Source organism: Amphiura filiformis, chromosome 2, assembly GCF_039555335.1.
Source record: "Amphiura filiformis chromosome 2, Afil_fr2py, whole genome shotgun sequence".
NCBI classification, from domain to species: Eukaryota; Metazoa; Echinodermata; class Ophiuroidea; order Amphilepidida; family Amphiuridae; genus Amphiura; species Amphiura filiformis.
In genome coordinates this window covers 58254242-58277896 of record NC_092629.1, presented here as the reverse complement: position 1 = coordinate 58277896, position 23655 = coordinate 58254242, and the positions used below count along the sequence as shown (strand labels likewise).

The following is a 23655-nucleotide window of genomic DNA, read 5'->3' as shown; positions in this document are numbered from 1 at the left end:
AATTCTTGAATTGGCCGGGTCTCGTTAAATGGCAACTGTTCCCTGTAAAACTTACCAGAGTCCATTTTGCCAAAAATTGTGACCAATTTTTCCACAATTTTGTGTGCAGCTGGCACACATTGCGCAGCAAACATCAGCACTAGTGCTATGCTCAGGGCATTTTTTTGGGGACTGAATATCTTTCAGATATAAGTCCAACTCTTCTCCACGCTTGGAGAGAAAATACCCTGCACAAAACTCTTGTACCGATTTGTGGAAAAATTGCCACTTACCAGTTTGGTGCTTTTCAGTAAGCACACCAATTTCGCTTGCAACAGAGAAAACAGAACCAGGGAAGTCAGTTTTCCCAAACACAAGGTTAGTGTATCCTGGGGTCAGCCCTTTAACAGCAACCTCGCCAAGCTTGTCGATGAGATCTTCCTGTAGAAATTAAGAGAAAAAAGTGGAAAAGTTCATGAGTAAACCAGTACATTAACATTTTTATTTCTCAATAGGCATAAAAGTACGCAGCCTGCGAAACATATTTGGTTTGTTATTTTAAAAGCCCTGAACACTTTCGCTGAATTTATACGCCATCGCTGAGCGATGAGCAATTGGTTTCTAGCCAATGAGTTATGGCGCTTTTTGTTGCGTTAAAAAAAGCGCGCAACCTCATCGGTCAGATATCAATTGCTCATCGCTCAGTGATGGAGTATAAATTCAGCTTTACATATTTGTACCACAGATAGGCCTAGTATTAAAATCATGTATAGGGCCTAGCCTAAGTTAGGGCATTCCGGCTTAGCTATAATGCATGTTGTACAAAAAATGATGAGCACGAGTGACGCGACGATTAGGCCTAGCAAAATTTGCTATGATTTGTTCGGCTAATCGGCCTTTTTATAATTGGCAAAAATCATTAAGTTTTTGTTATTGCGCAAGTCAAACAACAAACTATAGACTGGTTTTGCTTTCTTTTTTATTTATGTTAATTGTCATGTAGGCCTATGTGACTATTTGACGTTTATAGCCACACATTTGGTACAGCTCAGCTCACCGAGCATGCCGAGCTAGGCCTAGCCCTAGGCTAGGCTAAATAATCAAAAAGGATATAAATCATAGGCCTACTGACACAATGACTGATAAAATTGATATTAATGTTTTATATCAGTACCCAATTATTTGACACTATGATTGCAAAAAACCTACCTTACACTTACACAATCATATTTTATAATGCGTAATTCATAAGACCTCATTCAATTATTAGTCAATTTTGTTTTGATAAGTGGGCCGTCTAGGGCAAGGCCAACGTCTGCTGGGTAAACCAACCAAGTCCAAGCGACAGTGGCATGCATGCATGGTGAGCCGGGCCTATGCATGCATGTATGTCATGTCAGCATGATCAAAATTGATGAGTCTTATGAACAGCGCAAAATATACGTTAATAAAGTAATATATTAAACTTAGTTTTAAATCCTTAGACAGCTGACTTCACTTATTATAAATCGGTTATTTTGGTGTAAACGGAGGTCTTTCTTCCACAGCAATGTTAAAACACGCATTCATTTGGCCAATGTCAATTTAGCGGTGAGTTTATGATAAAATTATTCCAGTTAAAAAACGAGGGCGCTATTACGTGTTTTGAAACGGTGTGCCTGAAACACATAAACAGAGTAGACTAATTCCAATCAGCCGTCTACACTTCGCATGTACTGTGTATGCTTCGTAGTGACGGTTGACGACTGAGGGCAGCAGTCTATAAACAGAGTCCACTATCGCGTGCAAGGTGTGAAGTGTATTATTTTGTGATGGTTTAATTCTCGCGATTCCAAATACAGCGCGCCACCAACGACGGCAGTGAAAATTGGCTTGGGGTCGACAGTTTTTCACCATAGCTGACCATTGTGATTATTACTCTAAAAACACAATGTTTTATAGTACTTTTTGAAATTTTTTGAGATTTTCTGTGTTGAAGTGAAATATTGCAGTTTGATATTCACAGATGTCCTTTTCTAAATCCCGCAAACTTGACGTTGATACTAGGTGTTTCCTTTTTGTTATACATTTTCTAAAACCGCCCTTTTTTGTTTTTAAACTTTGCGATGCTTTTCAGCCCGATACGCGCGAGCCTAGTCAATGCGAAGTAGGCCTAGGCCTGTCCTTTTTTTTAATGGAAAACGCATAGGTTTTATTTTGGTTATTAGAATAAATTGTTTTAATTCTTTCTGAATTTATTGTTTGTTCAATACGATAATAATATAACACCAACATCCATACTATAGGTGTTGCATTTTTGTAATCGGCCTACATTTTCTAAAAATGGGTTTTTTTGCACGAAGGCGCTTATAGCGGCCCGCCGCGCGGGATAGGCCTACCACAAAGAAATTCAAGTAAATTTTTAAAAGATTCTTAATGTCTCATTACTTATAAACATACATCACATTCACATTGGTTTGCCGTTTTTGTTATTATTGTAATTGTTTGATTTGTCCTTATTATATTTTTAGCCTAAATTTGTATTTTTAATTGTATTACTATCAAACATTAAAAAAAATTACGATCACAATAAAAACACTTTGTAGGCATAGTCTACCGCATAGGCCCTAAAAATAACATTTTTTGTTGTTAATATTTCAATTTTAGACTTTAATGCATAAGTTCAACAATACCTCATAGAGTTCTAGCATTATAATAAAGATGAAGAAAGTTTCAAACTGCGTGCAAAAGAGTACATGAATTTAAAAGATCATTATTTTACGGCATAGGCCCATCAAGAAAATATGCATGAAAAACTTCATAACTTTAGAACCAAGTATGCTAGACCTTTGGTGTTTTCACAGTAACACAATTCTCAAAAATGCCTCTTTTGCCCCCCATGAACCAGATCGTGTCACAATTAAGGTTTAAATTTGACAATTGTCATGCCCGATTTTAATATTAATTCATGTTTCTTTTTCATATTTTATTTTTACTTCCGCTTTCTTGCATGTCATACCATCTTTGTTTCATATTTCCCCTTTTCATAACCCAAGGAAATTTACTCTTAATGTAGGCCTAGGCCTACTCCCAATTAAAAAAGCACACGTTGGTTGGAATGAGTTTCTTTTTAGTCATATAGGCCCTAGGCCTAATATCGGTCGGCACAACATTGAAAAATCAAAAACTGTTTCGACTAAATATTCAATTGGGCAATTTTAAACGCCTAGGCCTATACATGTTTTTAAAAGAAAAGAAAATGGGAAAGATTAAAATCTTTCCCATTTTCTTTTTCTTTCTCATGAAATTATAAGTCAACACTGTGAAAAGAACTGAACTGTAGTGTAGCCCAACCTTTACGGCATTGTGGACTTTAAAGGTTTAAATTCGGAGGGTCGACATTTCTTGCATATTAAATAATGGATCAGGCCCATGGATCAAGGACTCAACCTACAAAGTAAAGAGGTCAAATCTGGGGATGGACTTTATTGGAGGGGTGAACGCATTGTTTAGGCCTGCTTCATTTGAGACTGAAGGAGCGAACCGGGACACCCCCCCCCACACACACACACCAATTTACGGTGAAGAATATACTGTACAATAAGGGACAAAACAAGATAACTTAACAATGTAGCTTAACAATGTAGTTTGGAGGCCATTATAGGCTTAAATGAAAATGAAAACATGCCTATTCATACAAGGGTAGGCCTATTCGAGCCCCCGCACCAAATTTATTGAGGGGGCTGAGCCCCCGCCCCCGGTTCATAAGCCTATAGGCCCCTATATGTAATTTTGTTGACAGAATTGCACCACAAGAGTTTATTTTAAAAATTAACAGGTTTATTTGTTTAGTGCAAGTATATCTGATATATTTTCTCCCGACATTATACATTGGGGCCAAAGTGTTTTGTTTATGGCTATAGGCTATAGAAGGAAATGGCTTCTAAATTTACCACCTTTCGTGATCATACAGTAGGCCTACATCATGCTACAAAGAGCGTTTCAAAACGTCACACGAAAAATGCTTTAAAACAATTAATTCATATCTATTCAAGTTTGTAAAAAGGTTATAAATGTAAAACATCTATAGGCCTAGGTTAGGAAAAAAAATAAAAATAAAAAATAAGACAAGCGTTCAAAACATTTATGAAAACCAAAAGCTTTTGTCTTAATCATGTATCACGCATGGTATAATTATGGGAAAAGTTATCCAAACAAGAAATAAAAAAGATTTAGATTAAATTTCCTGTTTGAAATTGTCTTGCATCAAAAGCATTTTCTATTATAGGCCTACCCAAACTCGAAAATTGACATTTTGACATCGGGTTTATAGGCCTAGATGGTGGATCAGAGACATCAACATTTTTGACATCGAGTTTTAACCGTAGATGGTTGAATAGGAATAGAGTACATTTGAAATTCGAAAACGTTTTAATCGTATTTAAAAAAAATGCTTTACGCTGTCCATGCTGTTAAAATATGTACCGGTATTGAATATTTCGTTATTCTAAAAATTGAAAATTAGGCCTCCTTTACTTAAAACAAACAAGGTTTAAAAATTGTTTTTTTTAAGGATATATATTCATGAGGGTCTAAGTAGGCCTATCCCCAATCACTGATTTTTCAGTGTTTTCTTTTCTTAAACGAGAGCCTAAAGTATTTTCCCAAGCGCCTCGGATCGGGTTCGGAAAAGTTTGAAAATAAGGGTTTAATTGATGCCCATTATTTTGTGTGGGAATAGGCCTAACACTCTGAACATTCACAGATGTAGGCCTAAACCATGACTGTCGAAATTAACTTTAAAATGGAGGCAGAAAAAAAAACATTAAAAAAATATATACTTTACGCTGTCCATGCTGTTAAAATATGTATTGAATATTTCGTTATTCTAAATATTGAGAATATTAGGCCTACTTTACTTAAAATAAACAAGGTTTAAAATTGGGTTTTTTTTTAAGGATATGCATGAGGGTCTAAAGTAGGCCTATCCTCAATCATATTTTTTTAATCAAGTCTATTATTGGCCTTCTTACCATGCTTACAACAAAGCTTAAAGACCTGAAAGTGTTTTCTTTTCTTGTAAACGAGAGCCTAAAGTATTTTCCCAACACCTCGGAAAGTTCGGAAAAGTTTGAAAATAAGGGTTTAATTGATGCCCATTATCTTGTGTGGGAATAGGCCTAACACTCTGAACATTCACAGAGGTAGGCCTATACCGGTAGGCCTAAACCATGACTGTCGAAATTAACTTTAAAAAGGAGGCAGAATTGGAAAAAAATCGTCGGAGGGTTGAATTAACAGCTGATCATCATCAACGTAAATAAACAAATTTGAGTAAATCGATAGCAACACTCGTTACGTTTCCAGGGTCGATGGTTCATCGTCGACGCGTCATGGATGTCGACTTTTACCCATGATGCTCTGCGCGAAGTTGATCAGCCAGGCGTGATCGTAGGTGGCGCGCTGTATTTGGAATCGCGTCAATTGAGAAGTCCCTGAGAAGTGTTTATTCCCCTGCCCTGTCAATAAATTAGAAATAAAATGTGAAAGAAAGAAATGAGTATCCTATTAGTAATTTTACATTTCTAGGGTTGGGAGCCAAAAAGCCTTAGGAAGTGTTCATAAATACTTTAGGGGGGTGGGGTGGAAAATATAGGGGGATAAAAACAAAATTGGGTCCTAAAATGGGAGGATCAAAAGAAAATTCAGTCCTAGGGGGATCAAAAAAAATTGAGGGTTAGGCCTAAAGTATGGGGTAAAATGTACGACAAGGCATGTTGCACATTCCCAAATTTTGAGCACTCCGGGCGCATGGATGTTAATATTCAATTGTGTAGGCCTACTCTCAAGCTTCAAATCAACACAATTTGCGCAATTTTTTAAAATACAATAGATGTGGATCATGTTGGCCTATCATGTAACTCCAATGAGTAGGCCTAAATGGTCATGAGTGAGTTAATAACATATATGTTTGGTTTCTTTTTAAGGACATAAACGGGGAGGGGCATAAAAAAAAAGGGGGGTAAAAATCCATCCTTTTTAGGGGATCCAAAAAAAATTGATGTTGGAGGTTCCAACTTTTCCACCCCCTCACCAAAGTATTTATGAACACTCCCTAACTTACAAAGGATTCGAATTAAAAAGCATGATAACAAAATAGCAGATGGGGATAATTTGTTTTACAAACTTGTTTTTCAAGTAGGCCTAATTGTTAAGAGTACATTGCAAAGATGGAAAATAATGGATGTGATGAGTAGACCTAATATTTAGGCCTAAACAAAAACCTATACACAGCCAAACATAGGCCCTATGTTTGGGTTTTTCAGTAGGCCTATAGTGCAGGGCCTAAATTTGACACTTAAACAAATCGAGTTGCTTAAGACATTTTTGCGGTGTATAGGCCTATCCATATCAAGAGTCTTATCCATATCATTATAATTTCATTTAGCATTTTTAATTTATCACCTTTTTCTTAAGGGATCGGATAGCAACGTTTGCAGTTTTTTGGTTGGACGTGAGAGCACATTAGACAAATCGTATTGCATTCTGAATACGATGAATGTTCTTCCAATATTAAAAATGATTTTTGAAATTCGCGGTATAATACAAATTTTATGGCAAATAATTAAAAATTAATTTTTATTTTATATTTGATAATTAACAGTCCTTGAAGTAAATCTAATGATATGTAGGCCTACTTAAAGTGTATTAAGCTGGGAGGAAAAGCCGTCCATCATCTTTTGAAAATTTTGACCATTGGAGATATACCGGTAGGGCCTACACTTTTACCCCACAGGCCTAAGACCTAAAAATTGTCAATATTTTGATGTTTTAAGATATTAAAGGAATGTCAATTTTCAACAGCTGAGAAACAAAATACGGAACTCCGTTACGTGTGACCCAGAGCTAGAGAAGTCGAGTGACTGTAAGTAGGCGCATTTAGAGAAGAACGACCCTAAAATGAAATACATGTAGGCCTATGCCGCTTAATGAAATTGATTTGCAGCTTCTGCGAGCGCGATTTAGTAGGCTCCTATTATTAGAAAAATTATGCCGAATGCCGACAGGCCTAAATGAAATTGATTTGCATTTTCTGCGAGCGTTATTTCTTGGCTGAATTTGAAATGTCTTTTTTGTTATAAATATCAATAACCGTGAGCGAGAGATTAAAAGGAAGTATAGGCCTAGGCCTACATTGCAGTGGTGGATCGGGGGGGGGGGAGGGGCCGGGGCAAGGGGGCGGGGGAAAAATGAAAGAATGCACGAATAAAGTGGTGTTAGTGTTTACCCTTCAGTCTAAGGCTGCTCTTGTCATATAGGGACGGCATGAATGAGCATCAGCGCATTTGCCCCTTCAGTATAGCCAGCTTTTTTTTTTTGGGGGGGGTAGGGGAGCAAAGCCACATGCTTCCTCACTTTAAAGCCATATTATAACATTTCTATAAGAAATAGAATTGTATTTTTTTGGTACAAAATGTTAGTTTTCACTGTATGTCCTCTTTTAATTTGGACTCAAACAGACGAGGCAATACAAAGGAAATCGCTATTTAATACCAGTGCATAATTATATCGCCAATGCGAGCCACTCATTCGAACGTGAGTCGTGTCGGTTAATGTGATATGTCACGACTGCCCGCACGCCACTCTGTTATGCACATCCCGGGGCCGGGGGGGGGGGGGCTCTCAAATTTAGAAGTGACGGGTATAGTGTGCCTGTCAATAGGCCCCTCTTTTGAGGTCGACTATACCCAATGACCCCCTTTTTTAAAAGTCATATACCCGATGACCCCTTTTTTAGGTGCGGCTACCCAATGACCCCCTTTTTGGTCGCGGCTACCCAATGACCCTCTTTTTTTTTTCTAGAATTGCATCATCAAAACTTTCAAATTCTCTTATTTAGCAAATCTTATTGAGAATTTGGAATAAGAAATAGAATTTTGCTCTATTTTTTCAAAATTTTCTACCGAATGACCCCCTTTTTTCAAAATGTTAGGCCTATACCCAATGACCCCCTTTTTCATTTTTTTTTTTGTACCCAATGACCCCCTTTTTTTAAAAACAACGTTCAAGTTGTATCCGATAGGCACCTACGGTACTTCGCAACACCGGTAGGCACATACCCGTTACTTCTAAGGCCATCAAGTAAAAATAAAAATATGTGTCTCGTCCGGGTTTTTAAAAATTAGGAGGATATGAGGGGCTTTTTATTTTCTATTTTTTATTGGAAAACGACGCTAAATACCTGTATTTGGCACCATATTTTGTTATTGGACATACAGATTGATATCTGAGAAAAAGGGGAGGCCCTTTTTATTTTATTGTTTTGAGAGGTAGGCCCCTCTAGTGATCACAAAACTCTTCTTAAGGTTATTAATTATTTTAAACTGTTGTGATTTGGTAGTTCACAGCATCTTACGAATGGTAGTGAGCTTTGGCAAAAACTGTATTGCTCAATTCATAGCGAGTATGTAGAAGAATTAAAATATCACAGATATACTTTTATAGGTGCTGCGGTTCTTGAGTTACGTTGTAAAGAGGGCTGAAACAACAACACTTTTGTAAAACGTACATAACTCATTAACAACAATAAATTAAGCAAGTTTGCAAAGTATATGATTTGCAGAATGAACTTTTGCAAAACATCAAGGTGTTGTTTTTCAATAATATATTGATCTAGATAATGAAAATCAATTTTTAGGTTGCTTCGACCAACTATACCTCGTCTACCCTTAAATGATGTATTATGCACTTACAAAGCCGTAAAATAAGTTTCAACTTCTGAAAAATCTTTTTCAACAAGTTAACTGAAAGTTTACAAAATAAAAAGAAATTTGAAAAATCTTCAAAAAAGGAGGAGGGCGCGGACAAGAAACATGTATTTTTTTTACTCGGCCTAATGTTGAGTGCCCACCCGGGATGCACATCGTGTAGCATCTACGCGTTCGACTAATATTTCCATCGTAAAAATAAAACGCCACGGTGTGCCGTCCCTGTTGCCGTCCCTATTTGACAGGGGGAAACGGGGCCCGATCACTTTTATTTCTAATTTCGCCTGTATTTAAAATAGCTAATGTCCGAGCGATGTACTCTTCCCCATGCAAAAAAACTGAGGACGCAAATTTGGCTTTGCTCCCCCCTAAAATGCTGGCTTTGCGCAAATGCGTCGATACCCATGTGTGCCTCTCTATTAGGGCTGTGCAATAATTATGAGCACCCCCTCCGTTTACACCAAACAATTTCCAAACGGCTCGCCAAAAATAGCTTGCCCCCCTCTCGGCCCGCCAAAAATTCTTTGCCCCCCCCCCCTTGAACCTGCCAAATTTTTGGGATCCCAAATTGCAAACCTTAAATGGTCTAGGTGTATGTTGCGAGCAGGAAAATTTGCATATTTAAGCATTTCCGTACTGTTTTCCTAAGCCTTTTTAGAGCGTTTTATTAAAAGGCGCCCCATGAATGCGTGCCAAAATCGCTTGCCCCCCCTCTCGGCTTGCCAAAAATTGCTTGCCCCCCCTTTCGGCTTGCCAAAAATTTCTTGCCCCCCTATTTTACCCTCCCCCACCTGTTTTTCCTGCCACGTTTTTCAGACACCCAACCACACCGTGGGTGGTATAAAACACGTATACCGGTAATATGGTTAGGTTATTTTTTCTGTTCCAGCTTGTCTTGTCCTTTGCCAAAAGTCGTCTTCATTTTGTCCCTGAAAATGTCTGTGGTTTCTGCACCAACCCCTTCCCTTCTCCTGCTTTCTACGCCGCTGTGTTTGAGAAAAAAAAAGGGGTGGGGGTGGGGGCTGACAATCAAAGTCAAATCCCGCGGGGTGGGTGGGTGGGGGAAGGTAGTAAAACTAGAAAGGAAAGGAAAAAGAAGATCGTGATGATGGAAAATAAAAGCAGCGGATGACCAATATGATATTAACTTGACCTCTAATCATAAGGAACAAAAAATGAAAATGTTCACCTTTTGTCCCGGCTTTTTGTATTGAAGATAAACATGAAGTTTTCCAAAAGACTTTAAGAAATTAGGTCTTCAACGAGGTAATGTCAGGTTCGGAGGTAATTTGAACCAAGTAGGCCTATAAGTAAAGATATTCGTGAAACTTCGAGTGTTTAAGGGGAAACACTCAATAAACTTCATGTGTATATATATACGTATCTTTAATACGCGAAAGGTCAATGATGGTCGGCTTTTCCTCCCAGCTACATGTACACTTTAAGTAGGCTCCTACATAGCATTAGATTGATAAAGTTTATACTTCCAGCGTCAATTTTTAATAATTTGCCATAAATTTATATTACATCACGAATTTCAAAATATCAAAATTATTTGATATCAGAAGGACATTCCTCGTATTCAGATACAATTGGTGTGTCTGATAATTATGCTCTCAGGTTCCACAAAAATACCATGTAAAGGTGGGTTAGAGAGCTGTTAACCCCATCAGAATTTTTTTCTATAGTTTATTTGATTTAGTGGTCTGCGTAGATATACCGTAATATCATTTCAAAAACCAAATTGAACATGAAATGCACATAGAGGCGTTATATTGTTGGATTTTCAATAAACTTGGCAGAAATGATGAGCAATATAGTGAAGCAAATTTAATAAGGTCATTTCAAGGTCACATAAGCAGGACCGGATTTACCCTTTTTGGGGCCCTGGGCCCGTGAGGTCAGAATTTGGAGGCCCCAACCTCACCGTGAAGAAGGCATGTGAACTCAGTAGCCACGTAGGCCTATTGGTTTAGAGGGTGACGAGCATATTTTGTTCCGATTTTACGTCATTTCAATTTATAACTATTCTGAATTCTGCTACGTATAATGGGCTAGTGCGCATGAAGCGCGGAATTTTTTTTTGCAATAATACCATATTTTGGTCCAAAACATGGTGTTTTGGGGTTACAAAGGAACGTGCACAGGGCAATTTGGGGGCCCCCAAATGGTAAATTCGGCTCTGCACATAAGTCATTCACTTTCAATTTCCAGAGGAAATTATGAATATAAATGTACTTACCACACTTGCGGGAGAAGAAAGCTTGCTTTTACCCAGCATGGAAAGAACTGAATGGTACAATTCTCCCAATCTGTTGGGAATTTTACTCCCGCGACTTCCTTCGAAGAGGCTGCACACTAAAATAACCAGCATTGGGGTACTAAGGTCAATGACAATCTCATTTCTTTGTATATACTTTGACAGAAGTTTGCCCAACTTGGATAGACCAGGTGCTGCAAGATCATCTTTGGAGCGGTTGAAATAATTTCCCACAAGGTCGAGTACATCAGACTTGCTCAATGGTTTTAGCTGAAGCCTTTTATACACCGAGCCGTATTGGTTAATTATTTCACCCTCCCGCCAAGGTCGTGTCGTAATAAGAACGCGACATCCTCTAAGATGCTTGTACCTAATGACTTCTACAATGTTTCCATTGTTTTGCTTCTTCGCCAAGATATCCATCTCTGTTTCATCAAACGAATCCAAGACAATCAAACAAGATTCGCTGCATTCGCTGATGATCTGGCGCAGAGTGTCATTATCGATGGCAATACTAGTACTCAGCAACTGTTCTCGAATTGCATCTTCTAGATTGGTTGTATGATCTATCAACCCCAACTGAAGGATGAATAAGAGTTTAGTATGCTTAATTGCAGATAATGGGTTTTTCTTGCACCAGTCGTATGCTATCTTGGCACAAAAAACGGACTTCCCTCGTCCCGGATCGCCTACTAAAAGAAATCGACGGCCATCCTGGTTTCTTTTCAGGATATCCGCATAAGATTTCATACGCTCTTTAATTGTAAACTCTCCGGGCAAGGTATCGTCAATTGTCATTGGTACATAGATGTCATCCAGGTCCATCCATTCGTTACGCTTCCAGGGGCAAATTTGCTTCTTACAATAAGTGCTCTCGTATGTTTCTTTCAAGTCTTCGGCTATTTTTTGTATCAAATCTAAAGTGCAAAAAAATAAAATAAAAATAGAAATAAGTACAATATATCGCTAAATATTTATCAAAAATGATGAACACAGTGACTGTTTATAAGTACCATTGTTTTGGGTTATAGGCTTTAATAGAAAGAAGTGAGAGAAATGAGGGAGACAGGGAGGGGCGTATCCAGATTTTTGAAAGACGGGGATACAAGTACTCGAAAAAATGTCTGAGTCATTTTCGACAAAGACGACTTTGGTCATTTTGGGAGCAGCCCGAGTGGGTACCCCACTGGGAGTCGGATTTGGTTATCCTTTCCTGGTCTGATAACAAGAAAAGGTCCTACTCGTCGGACTTAAGGAGAGGGAGAGCCGGAGGGAGATGTATTGCTGACCTGAGAGTTGATATATTTCTAATATCAATCAATAAAAACTTTTTATTACGACTTAATTTGGTAGCTCTGATTTGGTAGCGAAGTAATGTCACAAGGATATTTGAATGGATCGGAGAAGGTCGGAAGGTTAGTGTTTGAGCTTATAAGCACTAAAATATGTGCTCATCTGGAATGTTAACGTTATTCGACTCTAATTCATTGCGCCTAAAACAAATATTGCATATAACTACATATAAATTGATCTGAAAGATTTCTAATACACGTTCTATATCTCTCGTCCTCATATAATAAGTCAATTACTGACATTATTTTATTAGGAATTAATTTGTTAGCAAAGCTATCGAGGCCGGTCGAGTGCAGATCCGTCGGAACACGCTTTTCAAAGCTTTTCAATACGGAACCCTAACCCCCTAACCCAGTAATCCTAACCTCATCGTGAGATCATCCAAGCAGCAAAGTTCATTTCCCATTGAAAAAGCGTTATCCGGCGGATCTGCAGTCGACCATTCTGTATCACAAGCTCAAACCATGGACTACAGTCCATGCTCAAACTCTTTAACCCTTCTTATCGAATGGCATAGGACGGCGCTAGTCGAAAAACGTTGGTCGAATAGCGTAAAATAATATTCCAGATGAGCCCATATATTTTCATAATATCACAGGGAATCACTTACCGTCATGTTTGAGGGATGATGGAGGCGCGAGTGGGCGTGGCACCGGTTGTGTTGCTGTGTATAAATAATAGAAAGACCATCGTATTAATTCCACTTTGCAAAATAAAATGAACGATTTTACATGTTTTAGCTACCACTAGACCTGATCACATGGGCCGCTTTTGTATGTTATGTAGGCACGTCTCCTATAATATCTCTAATATCAGCTGAATATAAGGCTGGACTAAAGATGGGTCGCAGTATCCTGAGACAAGTATGATATATCTGTGGCGTCTCGCAACAATATGGCTCTCTGCTGCATGCTTAATACGCCTCCTCTGCGCCTCACTGTTTTATGGACTTCTACACTGTACCGACTAGGGTGTGGCACCGCAAGTTTCAAACTGATCGACCGGCCAAAAAAGCCAATGGGGTTTCGGCGGGAACTGATCCAAGGTAAGTTTAATGGCGTTGCATTTTTGCCGCAGATTTTCGACGAAATCGGTTTCAATTATTGTCAAAAATCAGTAGCGTAGCCAGTGGAGGTGGGGGAGCAGGAGGCAGAGTGCCCCTGACAAAAAATGAAAGAAAAAGGTGCCCCTCTGACGCGCGCACATCATCCCAATAAAGCCTTTTTTTAGAAGCTCGAAGACATACAGTCTCTATGTATTGTATGATGCAACTAATTTTTTTCGTCTGTGCCCCGAAATTTTTATTTTGCCCCCCCCCTCGACCACACTTATATTGTCCATACTAGAGTCACTAGAATGAGCAATGGCCAGCTCTCTTTAAATTGCAAATCTTGAGCAAAAAGCTACTATTTTCGCCAGTTTTGTCATACGGTTGTAAATTCAATGAACTATGACTTTGCTAGAGCGCTTACAAATTGATATGCAGCACTTAAATAAAATTATGTTAGAATATTTGTGGTAGGTTATCAACAAATGTTTGTGAATGTTATGAAAACGTTTTATACACTTTATATGTCCTTTATCCCAACATTTAAACGTCCTTTGTCCCGACATTTAAACGTTTTCTGGCAACCTTTTGCAAATGAAGTCGAAAACGTTTAGTGTTTGCTGGGTATATGATCTATCCTAACCTTAACGGTTCAGCATTATACAACTGCACTTACCCTTTGAAGAGAGCTTTTCATCAATAGCCTTTTTGATTTCAGGCAGGTTTTGCATCATAGCCTCTTCTGTTGTTACATCATAATATATCTCCTTGCAGATCATAATACCTAACCAATCCGAAGGCCTATGAGCATCGAATTTCAAAACGACTAAATCCTTGTTTAGATGGTCTGCATACTGTGCTTCTGTGGGAATAAGTATCGAAATAATAAGTATTATAACTATACAACTAATTAAATTGCCGTAATGTGGTTGCAATGTTATGAAGTTTTTACGTGTCCCCTGTTTATTGTTTTGCTCCTTGCTTTTGAATTTGATCTGAATGAATCAGGTCATTTCACATAATAGGTGACATTGTGAGGATAATAAACGAAAATTTGAGGTAAAAAAAGTATCTGAGAAAAAAAATCAGATATATATAATTTGAAGCAACATTATAGTACTATCACGAACAGCATAGACTATTAGCCGTAGAAGTGACGTAGTTAATCGGATTAACTTTGACAATATCGCCCTGCACTACAACGTTCACGCGGTACCGGTGCATTGAACCATAGATGTCAAAGAAAGGCTGATCACTCGCACCTGTAAGATTAGTATCTTTGAAAAGAGCGGTATTGTTTTCAATCTATGTTTGCTGACATACACAGGTGATTAGTGCAATCTGCTTGTAGTGCAGGGCGATCTATTCAAAAATGGTATTCCTCTATTGCTATGGCAGTTAATCCGATTATGATGATATACACATGCTATCATAGGATGAACTGCGATTTTGTTATGTTTTGCACCGTCACCGTCCAATTTGCACTTGGGGTCATATTGGCTTATTATAATAAACTAGCGGGACACCCGCGCTACGCGCGGGTCCCCGCTAGATGAGTAAATGGGAGCGTTCACTAAAACAGGAGGAATTACTGAACAGGTAGAATCATTGAAAAGGTAAATTTTATTTATCTGAACCTGACCCTCTTTAAGCCTACGTTTCCATTTTAACTTCTTTCTTTCTTTTTAGTTTTTTCTACATGGGCCAATTTTGTTCCATTTAAAAAAAATTCTGCTGCTATAAAGCGTCCGATTTTCCGTTACCATGTTTTTTTTATTTATTCAACCCCGTTCCCGTTATTTTCTAAATCTGTCTTTTCTTATACATTTCCATTTTAGCTTCTATTTTATTTGCTGCATAGCTTGTGATTTCCCGTTTTCATGTCCTTAATTCTGTCCTCAGTTTAATAGCTTTTTTATTTAAACTTCCTGATTTTATTATAGCTTTTTTTCCCCTTACATTTCCTGAAGAGTTTTTTCTTTCCTTCTTTAGCCTATTTTATTCCCGGTTTCATTTTGTGACTAAGTATAACCCACATACTCGTACAGCCTGTTTGTCCTCATTTTGTTTTCTTTTTTATTTATAGTAGGCCTACCTCTTCATATTGTTTGTACTTTTTAACACACATCTGTTTCCCGTATTTATTACGCTACGGTCGTTCACCCGTAATATCATTCATTACGTGACTCTGCGTCGTTTACGCATGCCATGGCGTAGTGCTGCGTTACCCGCGCGGTATCGCTGCGCTACGCGAGCGGCTTGGCATTAGATACGCCCGTGCGACGCGCAGGCCTAGCTTAGTAACTGACTGCTTTTTTGTTTACCTTTGATAGCAACGGACCACATTTTCACTGATTTTGAGGCCAATTCTTGACCGTTTTCAACCAAATAAAGTTTAAACACGTTCCCGTATATTCATCGATCTCCCGTATGAATTTGGCGACATTTGGATCGAAACTGACGGAGCCTTTATAGGCATACATGGATAGATAGATACATAGATACATACATACAACATTCCCCTATTTATAATTTTATTTTTCTTTATAGTACCGCTTCATCTTTTCCCGTATTTATTACGTCCTCTCATAGCGTGTCTGCGGACGTGTTCACCCGGTATCCCGTGACCCGTCCATGTACCTTTTTGTCCTTTATTTTTCCTTCTTTCCGTATTTATCATATCCACTGGTCTCTGGCTCGCAAGTCGTGTGTGGCTCTGCGCCGTTTACGCGCGCATTTGCGCAATGCGCATTACGCACGCGGCGCCGACGCGCTGCCGGCCAGCTGCAGTGACGCGTAGGCTGGTAACCAATTTTCATAACAAAAACCCCGTTTTTACTCATATTTTCATTGTTTTTGCAGCCAATTCTTAATCATTTTTAACCAAATTTTCGCATAACCGTTTCGGTAAGTTCCTCGATCTCCCGTATGAATTTGGCGACATTTGGATCGAAACTGACGGAGCCTTTATACACGATACATACATAGATAGATACATACAACATTCCCCTATTTATAGTAAGATAATAACTTATTAATAACAATAATTATTATTGTTAAATTCGATCTGAACATTTTTAAACTCTTGTCACAATTTCCATATCATATTATTCTATTTTTAGTGGAAGTTGCCGATTTTTAAATAGGCCTATAGGCCTCTATATTCTGGGGAAAAATGAACAAGATTTTAGATAAAAGTTCCCTAAGCATGTTATTCAGGGCTGATAATATACCAGTTCACAATCAAGAAGGGCATACCTTTTTTACAGTTTTTACTGTGTTGATATTTTTCAGAATAGCACAGTAGAATTACCGAGGATCGCTCTATAGCTGTCGCCATTTTTTCGTCCATGTTGCCTCCTGATGAACAAAAATTTCATAACAAATTCATTATTATTTCGCTACTAAAAACCTTCAATATGCTGCTGCTTCCGCAAATTACGTAGTACAACTAGAGCCACTGGCTGCACGCTGCTGGCACAAATGTCATGCGCACAACTCGAGGTCAAACGTCATAAAAAGATCACTATGGCCGAAAATGCGATTTCTTGTAATTTCCACTAAATTGCAACTCCTTCCACACATTGGATAGCACAGGGACGCCGCTTGGACATGAGCATCACCTACAGTCAGTGTATAACAGTTCTACTATGAATTGGGTCAAAGTTCATTTAGGGTTATTCCCGGTTATTTCCGGTATGTATCCAAATACATTCAAAATTCTGCTGCTTCTGCATTATAGAACAATGATGACATTATTTTGGTCTCTAGAATCATTTGCACAGATGTCACGTGAACAACTCTAGGTCAAAAGTCATACAAAGGCCATTATGTCCAAAAATATTATTTCACGTTATGTTCATTAAAAAACAAAGTACCTGCTACTCCTTCAAATTACATTGCACAATGACGTCATCGATTCATAGGCATTGTGGGCTGTAGCTGGCCCAATTGGCTATTACTAAGGTTCACGCTCTTCGAGCGCAATCATGTTTTATTCAAATTCATGTTTTCCTTCAAATTACATTGCACAATGACGTCATCGATTCATAGGCATTGTGGGCTGTAGCTGGCCCAATTGGCTATTACTAAGGTTCACGCTCTTCGAGCGCAATCATGTTTTATTCTTCTGTCAACATAACTAGCCATCGTCACAATAATGGTTTGAGCCAGTTTGACCATAGTTGGTTACCATGACCATTGGGTCAGGGCAAATTCCGGTCAAAGGTTATCCACTTTCTGCCAATGGCCAAAAACATGATTTTCACTAAAATGCTATTCCTTCCACATATTACATAGCGCCGTGCTGTCGTCACTTGCACACATGCATAGGTTATAGCCAGTGTCTGAAAGTTGTACACAGAATTGGGGTCAAAGGTCATTTAGGAGTCATTTCCGGTATGTAGCCCAATACCTGGAACAATGGGCTAGTGTCACAAATTTCATGTGAACTACTAGAGGTCAAAAGTCATACAAAGGTCGCTATGACCGAAAATGTGATTTCTTGTGATTTTCACTAAAAATACTACTCCGTCCACACATTATAGCACAATAATCATGATAATATCACTTGTACATGCACATGTATTCGCTATAGCCAATGTCTAAACAATGTACAAAGTAATGGGGTCAAAGGTTATTTAAGGATCATTTCTGGTATGTAACTAAATACTTTTAAAATACTGCTGTTTCCGCAAATTACATAGTATAATGATGTCACTTTAGTCCCTAGAACCATTGACTGGTGGCACGAATGTCACGTGAACAACTCGAGGTTAAAGGTCAAACTAAGGTCACTATGGCCGAAAATGGAATTTTCTGTGATTTTCACTAATATGCTACTCCTTCCGCATATTACACGTCACAATGACATCACTTACACACATGCATCGCCTATAGCCAGTATCTAAAAGTTGTACAAAGAATTGGGGTCAAAATGCTGCTGCTTTTGAAAATTATACATAGGCCTAGTACAATGATGTCACTTGGTCACTAGAACCATGTTACTGTATAGTGACACAAATGTCACCATTTCTATGCGATAATCGGCCAACATACATAATATGGTTGAAAGACAGCAATTACAAATAACTACCAGATAAATAACGAGATACAGAGAAAGTAGAACACTGACTACCCGGGCACTGCCTTGTTCATCACGCGCGTTTTTTGTGTACATGAAAATGAACCATGCCTAAGGGACGGCTTCAAAACACCACTGCCGGTCGAGTTTTGAAGTCGCCGCTAAGCGAGTTGTTAGCGTACCTTTGTAATAACGTTTAAAGTCTACTCACGCATCTTTTGAGCATCCATCCAGACACTAAAACTAGATCCCTCCAATTGCTCCTTCAGTTTCAACATCCGCTTCTGACATGGGAAACCCTCTTCTTCTGGACCCCAACTATATGATATCATGACGTCCCATTGTTCTTTGGCAACTGGTAAATAAAGAATATAAAACAGAATACATCCGAATATGAGTCTGTGAAAACTAACGGCGAGAGTTGTAACTAGAGCTAGTGTGACTCAAGAGACACTAATTTCAGGCGGTGGCATCAGGGGCGTAGCCAGCTTTCTTGGTCAGGGGGGGGGGGGCAAAATAAAATTTTGGGGCACAGACGAAAAAAATTGCAGTTGCATCATATAATACATAGAGACTGTATGTCTTCAAGCTTCCCGAAAAGAGCGTTATTGGGATGATGTGCGCGCGTAGCGAGAAAAAATGGTATTTTACACTATTTTCGCCCATTATCCGGCTAAAAAAGGGCTTTATTGTTACAATGTGCGCGCGTAGCGCGGAAAAAATTTGTATTTTACACTATTTTGGCCCTGAATTTTGCCCTTTTCTTTTCCTTTGCCCTCCTGATTTTCTCTTTCATTTTTTGTCAGAGGGGCACTTTTGCTTTCAATTTTTTGTCAGGGGTGCACTCAGCCCCCCCTGCCCCCCCCCCCCCGCTGGCTACGCTACTGGGTGGCATCTGTCTTTAATGACCTCTACATGACATTTGACGTCAACCATAATTATCATTATCAATTAGTTGTTTTTCATGTTTAATCCAATTGGACAAACTTTAACATTTGACCTCTAGATAACCTTTGATCTCAGATGACCTCAGATTGACTTGTTTAGGTTGCACTCATTTCAAGGATGATTTGCACCAAGTTTAAATCCAATCGGGATAATATTAACATTTGGCCCCATTTGACCTCGAATGACCCAGATTATTTTTTTCATGTTCCCCTCATACAAGGATGATTTATACCAAGTTTAAGCCAAATCGGGCCAGATAATATTATCACTTGACCCCCATTTGACCTTTGACCTCGGATGACCTCAGGTTGACCCTTTCCGCCTTTCCCTCATATCAAGGATGATGTACACCCAGTTTGATATAAAATTGGATCGATTGAGCCCATATTTATTGGTCAAGCTATGAGTTTTAAAATATTGGACGAGACGTAATCGAGTCCACTATTTTAAAACTCATAGCGAGACCAATAAATATTGGGCGTAAAGCATCAAATTTTATTATTATTATGTTTTGGATCCAATATTTTCACACACTTTGATTCGTCTAGTTTAGCACTTGACCTTTGACGACCTCATTGCTTTTTTCATGGTCCCCACATATCAAGGGCTATTTGTACCAGGTTTACCCAATGATACAAAATTTGACCACCCCGGTACTGCCCATGCTGTTCTCCCGCACTTGCCCCCATCACCGAGCGAAACAGGTCTCGGTACCTTTACCTGGTCCACTTAAACAGCAAATCCACCCTCAACCGATATCCTCTCAGATATCTTCTCAAACCACACCACTAGACAATTTTAGACTTGTCCAGTTTGGCCCACATTAGTGGAAATGGAGCAAAATGATTATTATGATAACTTTCTCCCCGTGTATTGTTAGATCCATTCTCAGGTCCACACTGTTACCATGGTTACAATTTTTGAATTTGTTAAATAGTACCGTAGTATACGTAACCGTAAAACGTCGTCTAGCATATATAGTGTTTTTGATGAAAGCTAAGTTCATACGAAACTACTAAATAGGCCAGTACAAAATATTGGTCTTACAATAATACTTGCTCGTATATGCTTGGATCTGTCATTTATTTGCTCAAACTCCATAATGACACCGGGATTAATTTAGCTTTCATCAGAAGCACTCTATATGCTTGTAGACGAGGTTTTACGGTATGTGCATGAACGCAAAGATACAAAAACAAACGATAAACGCCTCAAAATCGCGTTCACGTGCATTTCTTAAACAAAACGCGGTTATTAAGTTTCCCACATCCTAGCCGCATCTTCGACGGACCTGGAGAAGAGAGAGAAAGTTAAGCATGGTAAGGAGCCGGGGAACGAGCAAAGGAACGAAAATATGTCTTCAACCTCTTTCTTAAAACTCCTCACCTGGTTTTGGCTTCACCAGAGGTTTTGGCTTCACTGTTGGTTTCGGCTTAACCTGGGGTTTCGGCTTCACTTGAGGTTTTGGCTTAACCTGGGGTTTCGACTGAACTTGGGGTTTCTGCTCAGCTTGGGGTTCTGGCTCAATCTGGGGTTCTGGCTTAACCTGAGGCTTGACAGACTTTGGCACTTCAGACTTTCCATCTGGTTTGGTTGGTTGTTGCTCTTGTTGGTGGAGTCCACCTGAATCAACTGTATCTGAAATAAACACAATGCGGAAAATATTTGCATTTAAATCAGACGACAGTGCGGTAATACATGCACTTTAAGGATAAGGGTTAAGTAACACAAACGTAAGATCATACTTGAACACGTGGCGAACAAAATGCAGACACTAAACGACAAAGTCATACAGATGCCATTGTACGTTTCAAATGGGCTATGGATATAATACTTAATTGGTTGATTGATGAATTGATTGATTGATTAATTGATTGATTGATTGATTTACCATTTTACGTTTCGCAAGATTTTCTTCTTCTGTAAGTATAACAATGTTTGGTCTAAGCACTATTATCAAATGACGTTACCATTTGTGCAGAAATCATTTAAAATGTTTGTTAAAGTTTGCTCACCGGTGTTATAGTTGTATTTGTCCTCTATGGGTTTGACATTCGTTTTGTACAGGTCGGGTACACGTTTTTGAGACTTTCTCTGAACGGTTCATATCCTTCCGGAGATTTATTTTCAAGGAGGTCAAATAATGCATCCAGTCTGTCTTCCTTCGGTTCCTTCTTGATTGCCATTTCTCTTCCTTTGTCAATGTTTTACTACGTTGAAGATCATCCAGTATAAAGGTAATTGGCAATTGCTCAGAAGCCAATGACTCTTTCACGTCCATTAGGATATCGTCTACTGTGCCCGAACCAGCCATGTTTTGTTCTATTTGAAGCAACCTGAAATTAAGTGATGCAAGTTATGACGGGATAAAGATTTGTTTTAAATACGGAAGTTTTAATACACTTTAATATGAAATATTGATCAAACTTGTAACAAACCAAACATGTTGTACGCCTTAAACCCAAACTAATACTGTAGTACAGAGCGATACACTATCGCGGCGGTCGTATAGCTTATTATTATGTCTATAACAATACTCACCTATATTAAAGTTTCTATAGCTGGATGATACCAGAGCAGCAGGGGAAGGGGAGGGTCCTTCCTGATGAAAGGTACCCCTCCCCCTCACTGGTGATTTCTTTCTGTGGTCAGATTATATCTGGATAGAAGGGAAATATCAAAATATGAGCTTATTTTCATATGATTTATCCATAGAAAGAGTGAGAAGAAGAGGGCTAGAGCTTATGAGACAACTAGAGGAATTGATAAAGAGATCGGTAGAGAGAAAGGAGAGACAATGGAATGGGCTATTCCAGAAAATAGGTGCACACCCCCTATAGAGGAGTAACTTTTCAATCTAAGAAATGTCTGGATTTCCAAGTCTGCTTTCTGAAAACGACTGGAATTCCAGTTGCCAATGTTGCTGGAAAAAGCTTGGAAATCCAATCAAATGCAGGAAAAATCACGGAAATGTTGAAAATGAGCTCTCAAATGGCAGATTTCTGATTTTGAACTATTTTTCTGTCGGATTTTTTTGCCTTTGGGCACTTTAAAAGTCTGGATTTCCAACAGTCACGACTGGACAAAAAGTCCGGATATCCGAACTCCTCTATAGGGGTGTGCATCTATTTTCTGGAATAGCCCAATGGCGATATAAGAGTGGCAGACAGAGGAAGAGAGATGTAACGAAATTGCGCATTTCACTCCACGCATAGGCTGATACAGAAATTGATTTTTATCGAAAGTAGCTATAGGCCTATAGCCTGTTTTTTTTTTGGGGGGGGGGATCATTTTATAATAATACTGCCCATATCGCTACGCCTTTGACAACATATTCAAATGTAGAAAGGTGTTGTATTTTTTCCTATTACAATGACGTAAACGTGTAAAATTTCATGTAAGCAACTTTAGTAAATTATGGAGGGTTAAGGGAAGGGGTATGAACGTTTGGACAGTATTTATTTTGGGACATTAGAGCACATCAGACATATCGAATTGCATTCTGAATACGAAGAATGTCCTTCTGATATCAAATAATTTTGATTTTTGAAATTCGCAATTTAATACAAATTTTATGGCAAATCATGAAAAATTGATATTTTTGATATTTAACAGTACTCGAAGTAAACTTTATAAATCTGATGATTTATACTTAAAGTGTATGTAGGTGGGATGAAAAGCCGACGATCAATTGAAAATGTTGACCTTTCGTATTGAATATATGGATTTTTTTTCCCAAAACACACACATAAAAAAGGTCTTTTTGGGAAAAAATCCATATCTTCAATATGAAAGGTCAACATTTTCAATTGACCGTCGGCTTTTCCTCCCAGCTACATAGGCCTACACTTTAAGAATATATCATTAGATTTATATAATTTACTTCGAGGACTGTTATATATCAAAAATTTGAAAAATATCAAATTTTTTTAATTTGTCATAAAATTTGTATTATATTGTGATTTTCAAAAATGAAAATTATTTGATATCAGAAAGACATGCTTCGTATTCAGAATGCAATTCGATAGGTCTGAGGTGTTCTCATGTTTCACAAAAAATACTGTCGAAACGCAATAAACGCTCATTCTAGATCCCTTAAGACCAAGTATAGTTAGCACCATAAAAACGAGGCAACACAAACAAATTAATTTAGACCATTTGATCACGTTGACATATAGATTAGTCTTAGATTGTATTATGTAAAATTAAATACTAATAGCAAATTAATGTTCCAAAG

The 23655-nt window shown here is 38.4% G+C and overlaps 1 protein-coding gene across 1 annotated transcript; it reads right to left on the bottom strand.

Annotated features, from left to right (window-relative positions):
- Window positions 1-5: 5 nt before the first annotated feature.
- On the bottom strand, window positions 6-21732 carry LOC140141688 (uncharacterized). The gene is made up of 9 exons (XM_072163603.1): window positions 21633-21732; window positions 20893-21056; window positions 20805-20856; window positions 18682-18825; window positions 16646-16747; window positions 14064-14249; window positions 12950-13003; window positions 10969-11903; window positions 6-420 (listed from the first exon to the last, which is right to left on the bottom strand). The coding sequence occupies exons 1-9, from the start codon at window positions 21730-21732 to the stop codon at window positions 52-54; spliced, it is 2106 nt and encodes a 701-aa protein (XP_072019704.1). The 3' UTR covers window positions 6-51.
- Between the last annotated feature and the right edge of the window lie 1923 nt (window positions 21733-23655).

Excerpts from the sequence above, each read along its gene's own strand:
- LOC140141688 (XM_072163603.1), bottom strand. The coding sequence starts at position 21,732 with ATGGCTGGTTCGGGCACAGTAGACGATATCCTAATGGACGTGAAAGAG. Across the intron at positions 20,857-20,892 it reads AAGTTCAGTCGAAACCCCAG|GTTAAGCCGAAACCAACAGT; the intron begins GTTAAGCCAAAA and ends CCGAAACCCCAG. Across the intron at positions 18,826-20,804 it reads TCTGGTGAAGCCAAAACCAG|TTGCCAAAGAACAATGGGAC; the intron begins GTGAGGAGTTTT and ends TTTATTTACCAG.